The 12,923-nt window shown below is 43.5% G+C and overlaps 1 protein-coding gene across 3 annotated transcripts in view; it reads left to right on the forward strand.

Annotated features, from left to right (window-relative positions):
- NELL1 (neural EGFL like 1) overlaps positions 1-12,923 on the forward strand; it is an 856,536-nt gene that overhangs the window by 125,994 nt on the left and 717,619 nt on the right. For all 3 annotated transcript variants that reach the window (XM_082476605.1, XM_082476604.1, XM_082476603.1), the window contains exon 4: positions 296-466. In XM_082476605.1, coding sequence (XP_082332731.1) covers positions 296-466 — 171 coding nt within the window. The remainder of the gene's footprint in view (positions 1-295; positions 467-12,923) is intronic.

Below are 12,923 nucleotides of genomic sequence, written 5' to 3' on the forward strand. Positions count from 1 at the left end.
CCATTCTGAACTACGCTTAAGCGACACTGCACCAAGCTTTGCTAATTAGCTTGTGGCCTGTCACTTACAGCGGATCATTCAGTCTCCATTGCAGGGCTTCAAGCTGTCACCGTGAGGGCTCTCAGACAAAAGGTGAATTGGGTTCCACACCGTACAATTGATTGTGGGTTTTGGTTCTTTGCCTCAAGCTGAGCTAATTTTAGATTCTGGGAATCCTGGTAGTAAGTCATGAGGATTGATGATGGCTGTGATATCCAGAAGTAAAATAAAACACATTTTTGTTCTTTACATACAGCTATTTCGAACTAGAGAGCAGTGGTCTGAGGGATGAGATTCGATATCACTACATACATAACGGCAAGCCCAGGATAGAGGCACTTCCGTACCGGATGGCTGACGGACAGTGGCACAAGGTCGCACTGTCAGTTAGTGCGTCCCATCTCCTGCTCCACATCGACTGCAACAGGTATGACTTTGCCTTTGATCTTTCGTGATTGTGCCCTTGAAATTGAGCAATGGGGAAGGGATAAAGCCAACCCCCTCCAAGCCTTGCTGGGAAACAAGCCAAAGGACCCTAATCGTCATTTAACATACCAAAATGGGCCATTAGGCGTGCTGGAATGACCAACTGTAATACGTTAAGAAAACAGTTCATTAAAATGGAAACATATCCGGCAATTAGGAAGAAATGTACAAAAGGTTGATTATAGATGGGGGAATATTAAGTGCACCTCGGTGTACTCCAGGTACCAGCTGGAATTCCGTGGAGCTGTGATCACAGTTAACTGTGATATATTGTTGTTGAGTTCGTTCCACTTGGAAGCGAATGAGCTGGTCTACCTTCGAATGAATCTGAGAAGGCAGTGCTAGTGGAGCGGCTAATCCTATTTGACTTCATCAAGCACAGCTTTGCTTAAATATTTTTTCCAAATGGCAACTTCTTAAAGAGGCTGTTCTTTGAATCTTTTGGAATTGATGCCTTTTATCCTCTGCAGAGGAATGAGCTTCCCAGCTTGTCAGATGATGGCGGGACTATTTGGAAGTCGGGGCTTTTACAGGAGGTTGTGGGTTGGGTTGAGAAGGAGATATTGGCTCCTGTGTCCGTCCCTGGGCGGGGAGGTTTACTGCCAGCTGAAGAAAGGACCCTGTTGGTCTCTATTGGATCACTTGTGGCTGGACAGCTGGATGATGGTGGTCAAGGGGCATATTTTGATTTCTCCAGAACCCACTGAAAGTCCTTACGGGTAGTGATCTGCGTCCTATTATAGAGAATTTTTGGTGCTGCAAGGTAGCTATGAATTGTTGGTTTTCATTAATGATACTGTCCAAGTTCAAGTGATTGTTCAGCCACAGAACTTGTTCTCTTGGGCCCAGGATAAGGTACAGGCATGTTGGAGACAGCCTCCCTTCCGGCACCCAATAGAAGGAAGCATAATCCAAGGTCAGTCAGCTCCACACTGCATTTCTGATGAGGTGACACTTCAGTGTACTTGCCATTCCAGCTCTGCAGTCTCTTTTAGAAGAGGACCTGGAGAGGCAGAGAACAGAAACTAGCGTCAGGTTTAAGGGAAGTCCCGCCATCTTAAAGTGAGTCTTGGTACAGTTTGATGTCATCTATTTTGGGCGCTTTCTGTATTTTTCTGAAGAATCGTGGCTTCAAGTAGATGTAATGTGTGTGCTTGGACACGTTTCCATAGAAACCACAAGCTCCTTTTTACCGTGGGCTGGGCAGCCTGGGTAAAGCCAGCCCTCAGTCACTAACTCCACTTCCACTTTCAAGAGCTTACTGGCTCTTTCAATTCTCTAGAACTAAAGGGGCCTGTCAGGGAGCACTCTTGCTCCTCCCTACCCACCACTCATGCTGCCCCAATGGGGGAGAAGAAGGGTCTTGCATGTCCTCCTATGCCATAGCCCAGAAAGGAGCCTCGAAGTCCTCGTTTAGTAATTCCCAAATGAAAAGTCCTGGAGACACCACTGTGTTCTTGCTTTGCAATTTTTTTGCTTCCTCTTTTCAAAAGTTATATCTTCTATTTCCCCATATTCTCCTCTCTAGAGAAGAGGAAAAAGAGGAGAGAGGATATGTCTCTGCTAATCGAAGGTTTCCTGCCTTCAAAATGCTCTGGTCCCTCTGAAATAGTCTCCTCTGCCATCCTCAGCCACTTGTTAGCTGTGGGAATTTGGGCACATTAATATCTTTTCATCTCAGTTTTTTAATTTGTAAACTGGGACTGCTAACGCTAGCACATACTCACAGATGCGAATGTTAAAAAAGATAATTCACATACAGTGCTGTGGGTGGTGCTTGGCCTTTGGCACCCAGTACATGGTGGTGGTTGTTACTGTTATATTATTATTTATTCTGCACATCTGTGGTGTCTCTTCGTCTCCAAACTTTCATTTACTGTATATCCTGGCCTCTCTACCAGGAAAGTAGGGAGAGAACACGAGAGCTGGAACCCACAGTACACTTTAGGGTCAGCCCCATTTATACGGAATGGATTGAGGAGATTCTAAATATTATTTCCCTTCTCTTGAAAATTTGTATACTTTGGTTCATGACATAACATGTTTTTCTTTATGTAAGATCTTGGAGGGAAAGCATAAAGTTGTTGCCAGTTAATGATTTATGGACCCAACACAAATGGGTTTTTTAGATAGCTTAGGGAAAGAGAGGCCAGGAATGACTGGGCCATAGAGGAGGTAAGTTTTGATTTTGGTGTAGGAAAAGTCTAGAAACAGAGTTCCCAAACCTGACTACACTTAACAATTACTGGGGAACCTATAAAAAACATATGAGTAACCGGGCGCCATCTCTGACCTAGTGGATCAGATTCTCTGAGGGTGGAACTATATTCTTCATAAGCTCTCCGGGTAGCTCTTACGCAGGCAGGTTGGCCTTGGTGCATGGGCTCGCGTTTGAAACCCAGTGGTTTAAATAGAGGGGGCACCTGCGGTTTCCCCAAATGTGGGAAACTCGACTGCATAGTTTGTGTTAGTGGGGGACTGCGTTCGTGCTTTCCCCTGAAAAAAAAATATAGAGAGGGGGTAGAAGCTGGAGGAGAGGCCGGGCTGCAACACATCAGTGAGGGACCCTGGAAATCCAAGTACCTGAAGCAGATCCCCAGTAGGGAGGAGGAAAGTTTAAGGTGGGCTAGTGTCTATTACATGGAATAAACGTATCTTCTTCAGAAGTTTCTTGCTAGCCAGCACTGGTTGATTTTAGGGTGGCGGAAGCTCTGGTCTATTTATCAGGATGCTGGTCTACTTATCTAGGCCACCCTCACGGAGAGTGAATTTCAGAGAGGCTGATTTTTATTCTCTAAGCTATGTATTTCATACTGTCGTGAGATTCTTCCTTTTTGATTCCTTTACCCTTAAAGTTACACTGTCTTATTTTTCTCAACCTGTCACCTGCCAGAGTTGTGCTGGGTAGAAGATAGATGGTGATGTGATAGATAACGTTTATTGCGTGTTGACTGTGCTAGTGACAGTGCTAAGTGCTTTACATAGATGAATTCATCACTCAGGCTGTTATTTTTATCATTTAAAAACGATGGAGCTGAGGTTACATTCTATTTCTGCAATCCCGCTGCTGCTAAGTGGCAGCTCTAGGATTTGGACCCGAGTCTGACTTGTGCATGCTTGTTGTAACCACTAGCCTATTTAGCCCAACGGGAGGGACTATTGTCACTGGACTTAGAATATGAGGGAAGGCAAGAGCCAGACTCAGTGTTAGCAGTTTGTTCTTTCTTTCTAGTATTTTTCTCCCCTTGTCTTATATTGCCAGTCTTTGGAGTTGTTGGGTAAGGTGTGGAATGTTACTAATGGAACCCATTGCCTTGGCATAAGGGAAGGGACCTCCATCTATTATTGCACATCTACCATAGGCCAGCTAATGTGCTAAGTATAATAGTCCTTAGGACGGCCATGTGGTGTGGGGGCAATTTCATTAGACCCATTTTACAGATTTGGAATTAGAAAGGCTCCGAGATGGTAAGTAACTCAGTCTCAATCACATAACGTAAAAAGCATAGAGCCAGAACTGTGAACCAGGATCTAACTCCCCAGTCTTTTCTTCCCTCCTCTCTGCCTCTGAAATTCCTGTCCTTCCCAAGACAAAGTTATAACCATACCAGGAAGTCTTCCCAGGAGAGAGAAGCTACAGAAGGTTCAGGAACCATAAAAACACTTGAAATCAGGAAGAGAAGATTGCCAGGCAATTCCTTTGCTCTGAGGAACTGGAATGTAGCAGGATATTCTCCCTTTTTTAGAATTGAGAAACAGAGCCCTTTCAGACCTAATAACGCAAATTGTCACAAGAAAAGCGACTGCTATTTTAGTTGGTAGTTTAACACTTTCTGCTTGCTATTGAGACACACTTTTCTCCCTGCTTCAGCTGTTCAGCTGGGCCTAGTTAGAAACTCCCAAGGTGTGGGTAGCAGATCACCTCAAGCTAGAAACATAAAAGGAACCACTCAGTTGGGTGGCCAGCCTGATTATCTCCACTGCCTTGGGTTTTTCTTTAGCTGCCTTGGTATTAATAGTTGCCAACAAGGCTGAGAAGGAGGCCTGAGCTAATCTTCCTCAGATTCCCCTTCTCCAGTCTCAGCTCACCCTGTGGCCTGTCCCCGTTACTCAAAGCCCACAATCCATTGACATCGGGGATTCAGGGCCTAAGAGTTCTTTCACCACAAAAGGGATTTTCTTTCCTTCTCTTTACTTGGTAACTTTTAATTTTCAATCCGTCCATCCAATGAAAGTTTTGGACACACTACCTCTGCCAGGCTGTGGAGATACAAAGCATTAGGAGTTCTTGCCATCAGGAAATCCATGGTTTATTTGTCCTGTACTTTTGAATTCTGAAGCCACCAGGGCCCCCCCAGTGACTGGCCCTGGTCCTTGGACATCAGGAGAATCGTGGACTCAGATGGAAGCCTTGTGAGCAGGCTATTCTGTCAACTCATAATAGCAGCTGAGCAGTAGAGAGAACTGAGAAGCGTTACTCCCAGCATCTTGGTCTTGAAGTGACAGTGGAGGAATGGACTCAAAAGTGTTTTCCATTCAAATGGTACATGCATCCAGCCTTCAGCCAGAACTTTCTGCAATATGCAGGTCTCCCTACGCAAATCCCACCTCCTCTTGCCTCACTGCTGGAAAAATGTCTCTTACACAGTCCCATTGTAACGGAGCTCTGAACTCTTACCTCGTTTGTTCAAATGTGCACAGGTAGACAGAGCGCGTGCGCACACACACGCCTGCAGCCCAGTTGTCACTCTGACCGTTAACGATTATATTCTAGACAGTAAACATATTTAGATTTTACTTCTAACGCATGCTATTTATTCACTGCAGAGCACATTCAATGTTTCTGTACAACTGATTTTGAAGAACATGCAGAACCAGAAAAATAAACTTACTATAAATCACTGAACAAGTCAGTAATTCAAGGTTCCTGTTGAATATTGCAGAGTAACTTCAGGATATGAGCATCTGTTTATATCTCTAGGTTTTTCATAATGAAATATGGTGACACGGCATCTTCTTTCCAGAGAGCTCCTAAAGTATTTACAAACATCATATTATTAAACCACACATTCCTTAAGGTAGTTAAGTCACATATAATGTACTCCACTGACTTTTATACAAACATTTGCACTAGAGTAAGGAGGGGGAAATTAAGAGATGACTATCAAAGGCCAATGCTTCCAAAGGAGCCAGGCCAAGATTCTCAGTCTCCTGCTTCCCCTACTGATAGATTATTTACTTCACAAACAGGAGCACATGCACACAACTCATCATCAAAATTAAAATTGAGAATCTAGCATGTGCCTCATGTCCAACTAACCCGGTAGCACCAGATTTTCTGTCCAGGAAGAGATGAGAAGCAAGCTAGGAAGACAGGATATAACCCACGTGTAAATTTAAGTAACAGTACAAGGCGACAGTACAAGGGATCTTGTAAGTGCACGATGGATTGCTAGATTTCTGCTAGAGACAATCAGGTCTGGGAGACGACAGGAGGAAGAGCTCCTGGGGACATGGAGTCGCCTCTCAATTTCTTACCATCCCAGGTGAAAATGCATGACAATTTCTCCAGCTTTACAGTTTTTGCCTCTGTGTGATGTGATTCCATACCAGTCACAGGAGAACTGGGCTTGGAATGAGGTTCATCTTATAAGCATTACACAGCCAGTCATAGTGCTGGTGAGAGAAGAGTGTGTATGGGTGAGTGGATGAAGCTGGCGGTGAGAGAAAGCCTGCAGGAAGAGACAGAGAAGGAAATATGACAGAGGGTAGGACGGGGGAAGAAAAGCTGTTCTCCAAGTGACCAGGCATATGGGCTCTGTGGTCTAACCTAAACTTGTAGCGAATGCTGGACCTTTGTCTTGGTTTTGCCATTTATAAAATGTGACTTAAATGCAATGATGCAGGGGTATGAAATCAGGAAATCTGTGTCTTAGATTCTTTGAAGATTCCTCCCATCCTCTTGTCCTCTAATCCTTCCTCCCTCCCTATGCCAGAAACTGTGCTTGCATCTAAAATGGGAGTAATAGTAACTCTTCTACCATATGGTTATTGTAGGAATGTAGCAAGAGAGTGTGTGCAAAATCCTTAGAAAATTTCAAGCTGCTATATGAACACACAGCATCATGAAGTACTATAAACATATACCATCATATAGAAAATATGTTAAAGTATCATATTGAAAATGAATACAATTTAGTCAGATTTTTACCTGTATAAAGACAGTGGCTCGTGTCCTACGGATGAGGATCTAGTGTGTAATGTGGATCCATGGTGCAGTGTAGGGTTTGAGGTCAATCAGGTCCCTGAAGTTATTCTGACTGCCAAATCCTAGGCATGGTTCTCCAGTAGTTTGTCTTTCAGTTCCATGGTAGGTAGTGCAACATCATGGTGCATGGCTTTTATGCCAACACAGTCCCTTTAAAAATAAGTAATTTCAGAGTCTCTTTAAAAATATGTAACTGAGGCTGAATGGGGAAGGAAACATCCCCTCCAATGTAATACGATCTTTCGTTGGTCCTGGCAGGGCTTTGAGAATGTGGCATGGCTTCTTTCCTTTTTTATTTCTGTGAGAGAAGAGGTTCAAAGATTTACTTCCCCCCTCCTCAAGCCATGAGCCAAAATCGTCAGAGCTTTTAGGAGGAGATGTAAATAAAGCCAGGTGAATGAGGAAACAAATATGTTATAATTTCCTGGGTCTCCTAAACAAAATAGATACTCTTTGCTTCTCTACTTTGAAAATCTGGCTTTTTAGCACAAAAACATTCTGGATTGAAAACTTGAGCTGAAAGAAATTGTTAAATTTGTATGACCCTAGGAAATTCATTTACTGTCTCTGGGCCTTAGCTCCCTAGGTATAAAAAGAGGGGCTAGGACCAGATTATTTCTAAATCTTCTTCCACCTCTACTCTTCTGGGCATCTCTCTGATTCTAGCTCATCACAGTGCTTAGGGTATGGGTTTTTTTTTCTTTTCGCCTTCAGGACCCTGGAGAGCAACCCAGCATGCCACCTTCACAGGGCTGCTTCTGTAGTATACCGGCAGGGGGTTTGCAGTCATCTGAATTGATACCTGGGTTGACAGTGCAGCATGCTGCTGGAGAGCAAAGATTACTTACCCTAGCTGCCCAATCTTTTTTTTTCTCGCTTGCCTCCCTTCTTGCTGGAGTAGATGCCGAATATGCATTTTTGGATCTAAGGCATGTTGGCATTTTGTTCTCTCCACCTTGTGTTCTTTCTTCCTTTCAGACATGTTCTGACCCAGACATGTGACAACAGACAGCCTTTTTGTGGGGTACAGGCTGCCCTGGCTAGGGAGGCCCTGGTAGCTTGGTAACCTACAAGACAGAGCAGTGTACTGTAGTCAGCAGATGATGGATAGTTGTGTTGTTAAAAAACATAACACATCCTCTGAATACTGAAGGAGAAAAAGCCTTTGCTGCTGCCAAGCTGTAGAGACTTAAATAATGGGAGAGAATGAATCTAACGGTCTAGGTGGCCAATGTAATACAGTCCATGTTGTAGATTTTTTGGCAGAGTAGAGAGTGGCTGCTTAATTGTTAAGGCAGCTCAGACATTACCATGTCGGCTGTCTCATTCTGGCTGAGACCCTCACACTTCTACTCATGCTTTGTACCCTGTGGCTTATTCATCCCAACCTCATTAGGTGGATTCCAAATTTAACTTTGCCCTATCTTCTAATGACATCAGGAGATAAACCTATTTCTAATTTTGTCTTTTCAAAAACCTTTATCTTTTCCTCTTGTTGCCTGGTGGGTTTAAATATGGTTTTGGTCAACCGTGGCCTCAGTGGCAGAGAGAGGTAGGAGGTGAAAGGATTAATTGAAATGGATAATGAGAGAGTGGCCTGCGTTTCCCCCTATCCACCTGCACTCCTGAGCTTTCAGAATTGCAAATGGGGGGCTTCCCTGGTGGCGCAGTGGTTGAGAGTCTGCCTGCCAATGCAGGGGACACGGGTTCGAGCCCTGGTCTGGGAAGATCCCACATGCCGCGGAGCAACTGGGCCCGTGAGCCACAGTTACTGAGCCTGCGCGTCTGGAGCCTGTGCTCCGCAACAAGAGAGGCCACGACAGTGAGAGGCCCGCGCACCGCGATGAAGAGTGGCCCCCACTTGCCGCAACTAGAGAAAGCCCTCGCACAGAAACGAAGACCCAACACAGCCATAAATAAATAAATAAATAAAAATTTAAAAATGACTAATACTCTCTAAAAAACAAAAAACAAAAAAACACAAAAAACAAACAAAAAAAGCATTAATTAAAAAAAATTGCAAATGGAAAGGACTAAAAAGAAATACAATAGGTGGTTTGTATCTCTTTATCTGGTGGTTTGTTGGCTACCTGAGGCCGTGATGGGATTAATAAGGAGGCACATTATTGCATTCATGGGGCTTAAGATGTATTAAAATAGAAAGGAAAATAAGACTTCATTCCCAACTTATAGTGATTTCATCTACATGCCTTCAGACACACCTTGAGTTGTGATTGTATTGCATGGACATGGGTCTATACAGGATGAATGGAAGGGGAAATAGGCTGCAGGAGAAATAATGTTTTCTTGTAGGAGAAAATATTGAAGCTTGCATCTTTATTGTTACAATTCTACTCTGCCCTTTTTTTTATTTTTTTTATTTTTTTTATTTTTGCCTGTGTTGGGTCTTTCTTTGTTTCTGTGCAAGGGCTTTCTCTAGTTGTGGCAAGCGGGGGCCACTCTTCATCGCGGTGCGCGGGCCTCTCACTATCGCGGCCTCTCTTGTTGCGGAGCACAGGCTCCAGACGCGCAGGCTCAGTAGTTGTGGCTCACGGGCCTAGTTGCTCCGCGGCATGTGGGATCTTCCCAGACGAGGGCTCGAACCCGTGTCCCCTGCATTAGCAGGCAGATTCTCAACCGCTGCGCCACCAGGGAAGCCCTACTCTGCCCTTTTTGATGGATATGTATGGTTATTCCTTTAAAAGGAAAGCAGTGAGAGAAAATAAAAAGTCAAACCAGAGCAATATGTATGATGGAACTGTATTTTTTAAAAAATATACATTTATACATTAGTTGTCTCTTTCCTTTTATGCTTCACTCATTGGAAAGGAGCATTGGGAAATAAAAAATGCATGAGCCAGCCATGAGGACTTTTTAATTGAAAAAGAAAAAGATTTCCAAATACTACATTAGTTTTCTAGTTAGACCAGGGGTACAGATGTTGTCATTGAAAAGAACTGATTTTCTATACTACCAGAAAGAAATTCTTCTATCTCTCTGGGAACTTAAATTAATGTTATAAATAATAGCAACCAGAGCGGGTGGATGCAAGGAAACAGATTTATAGCTGAACCTGTTTGGCTGCTTTTCTCTTAGGGTGTGTGATGGGGATGGGTGTGAAGATGAGGAGGCTTGGAAGGAAAAGGTTTCTGTGCACGCTTTTCCCTGCTCTAACCCCCAATTCAGTTGACTTTTGTCTCTCAGCCCATCCATCTTAACTTCTTGCGAGTGTGTCTCTCTGGAGCTCCAGAGCCACTAAGCCAGCTGGTTAATGTGCCTGGGCCCTCAACTGAGGGTTTTCTGATGCAATTAGGTAGAAATAATCTCCCTTCTCCTTAAAGGGCCTGTGTGATGCTGTCTCTAACTCTTCCTCAGGAGTGTCCTGCCGCATCTCTACTCGTTAGAGTCTATTCATCTGAGAGTATCACTTTCCTGACAGCAAATTTCACACAAAGGAAGTTACAGGCTTGGAGTTGGGGCCATGAGCTGGCTTCTTTGGGATACTCAGAATACTGGTATTACCCAGAATGGAATTTCATTTCCACTGGAGGTTAACAGCCTTGGGCTGTGTTTCATTCTGGTGTGTCCCCAGCACAGCTCATTCAGTTACTCAGTCTTCTCCAAGTTGGTGCTGTCTTTGAAGCGCAAGTACGGAAGGAGCTGGGCAATCTATAATTCCAATTTCTTGAATTCTTTGACATTTTACCCTTAGAGACCCAGCACTATGCTGGGAAAAACTCAAGCTTTTTGCTCAGTCATTGCTGAGTTGAGGTTAGTGTTTTGGATTTTTTTTTTTTAAAGAGGTGATTTACATATTCACTTGATTTTTTTTTTTTAATCATGAGCACCTTTAATTTTTATTTATTTATTTATTTATTTATTTATTTGTTTATTTGGCAGTGTTGGGTCTTCGTTTCTGTGCGAGGGCTTTCTCTAGTTGTGGCAAGTGGGGGCCACTCTTCATCGTGGTGCGCGGGCCTCTCACTGTCGCGGCCTCTCTTGTTGCGGAGCACAGGCTCCAGACGCGCAGGCTCAGCAGTTGTGGCTCACGGGCCTAGTTGCTCCGCGGCATGTGGGATCTTCCCAGACCAGGGCTCGAACCCGTGTCTCCTGCATTGGCAGGCAGATTCTCAACCACTGCGCCATCAGAGAAGCCCTCACTTGATTTTTTTGTAAAAGCACTCTGAGGTGGGTATTCTTGCATCGTATACATAGGGACTTTTGAGGTGCTGAGAACAGAAATGACTCGTCCAGGGGTTCATCGTAAGTCAGTGGCAGGCTGGAGCCAGAGTCCAGAGGTCGTGCCTTACTCCTTTTTCAGGGAGATTATTCTCTACCAATCCCCTCCACCTTCTTCCCTCCTTCTCCTCCTCCATCTTCTTAACACTCCCATGTGACAAGATAACACTTCTAACTTCTCATGGAAGAAGTGTAAGCCATCCCATTTATAAACTGAAACCAACAAAGGCCGAGTTCCATGTATTACTTTCTCAGACGGGGGAGGCTGGTCACTTCAAAGGGCTGCTTCCTTGTTGCACCAAAATCGACCTTGTTATAAATTCCAACCACTGTTGGTCTTTGGACTCTAGAAAGCTTATGTGAAGTTATTTTTAGATTTAAAGACTCTCCTTCCTTCCTGGAATCTAGAATGTTGACAGACAGGTTCATGACTTCAATCCCACAGACATAATATGGGGTCAGGCCTTCGAATGGCCCATTATCCGCATATGATTGGTATGCCTTGCATGTGCCCCTGTGCTGATGTGCAGTGACCAAGGACCTAATCTTAAATCATGACTGACTGCAAATGAGCCATTCGGCCATTTCTTCAAATGTGAAATAGATGCGTTACACTAGTCTCCAGTGTTACATGGGTGGTTTTACGCTGTTCCAATATAAATTTTGATATTCCCTGTTTCAAGGTGATAAACTCTCTGTGTTCTTTACGGTGACTTTGCAATCACAAGGTCTCGTTAAAAACTACTGACGGTGAAATAAAGGGTTGGGCGGTAGGGGACCCGCCTTTAGGAGGGCATTTGTCATTACTGCTTCTTTGATTGGTATCTAATTAGATATGTACTAGAGCCTGCAGGAGCTAATAAGAGAGCAAGGCCAAGGAAGTAGGTGAGCACACTGAATTTGAGTCATTTGCACAGGCAGCAAAGTTTCACGGACATTAGGGCGATACATAAAGACTTCACACTGCAAACCTGATCACCATATTCCCTTCCCACCCCAATACACATGAAAGCTCGTTTAATGGCCTTCTATGAGTTTTAGGCTAAAAGTCACAATCCTTAATATAGCTTAAATTTTTGAATAATCTGGCCCATGTTTCCTTGTTCAGTTTCCTCTTGCACTACATTCTTTTAGTTCTTTAAGTACCATATTCGTTTAAGCAGCAGGATATCTGTACATGCCATTTCTCGAATATCAAGTTCATTTCTACTTATCCTTAATTTTCAGGACAAAAGAAAGAAGTTTCTTGTGTTTTACAGTTTCACCATAAACTGTTTATCTACAGAGTGGTTTTTGATCATTTGACTGATGTGTGTCTTTCCCACAGGCTGTATACACCCCGAGGGCTCACCACTGTATCACCGGTGTATATTGTAGAGCTGTCCCATGATAGGTAGTCAACAAATATTTGTGAATACTTGAATGAATAAATAAATGGAAGAGTGGCCTAAGGGTCTGTATTTGTGGCTTCTGACTTGTGATCCTATCATTCTAGGTGGTTCCATTAGTTAAGTCTCCTTGTTCTTTGCCTCAGTCTCCTGATCTGTATAGAATGGGCGTCGTCTCTACTCAGTCTGCTTGTACAGGGTTACCGAGAGGATGAAATGAGAACCTGCATGGGAGTAGGTGTTGTAAATTTCAGCGTGCTTTGTAAATATCAGGCCTGGGGAAAGGTGAAGATGAAGTAAGCTTAGCATTTCTTTTTTTTAAATTTTAATATTTTTATTTTTTTAACATCTTTATTGGAGTATAATTGCTTTATATTGTTGTGTTAGTTGCTGCTGTATAACAAAGTGAATCAGCTATATGTATACATATATCCCCATATCTCCTCCTTTCTGCTTTGAATTTCTGAGGATTATTCTTTTCTCGAGGAAGGCAGTTAATCTAT

This window comes from Balaenoptera physalus (genome assembly GCF_965194825.1).
Source record: "Balaenoptera physalus genome assembly, chromosome: 10".
In the NCBI taxonomy this organism is placed as follows: domain Eukaryota; kingdom Metazoa; phylum Chordata; class Mammalia; order Artiodactyla; family Balaenopteridae; genus Balaenoptera; species Balaenoptera physalus.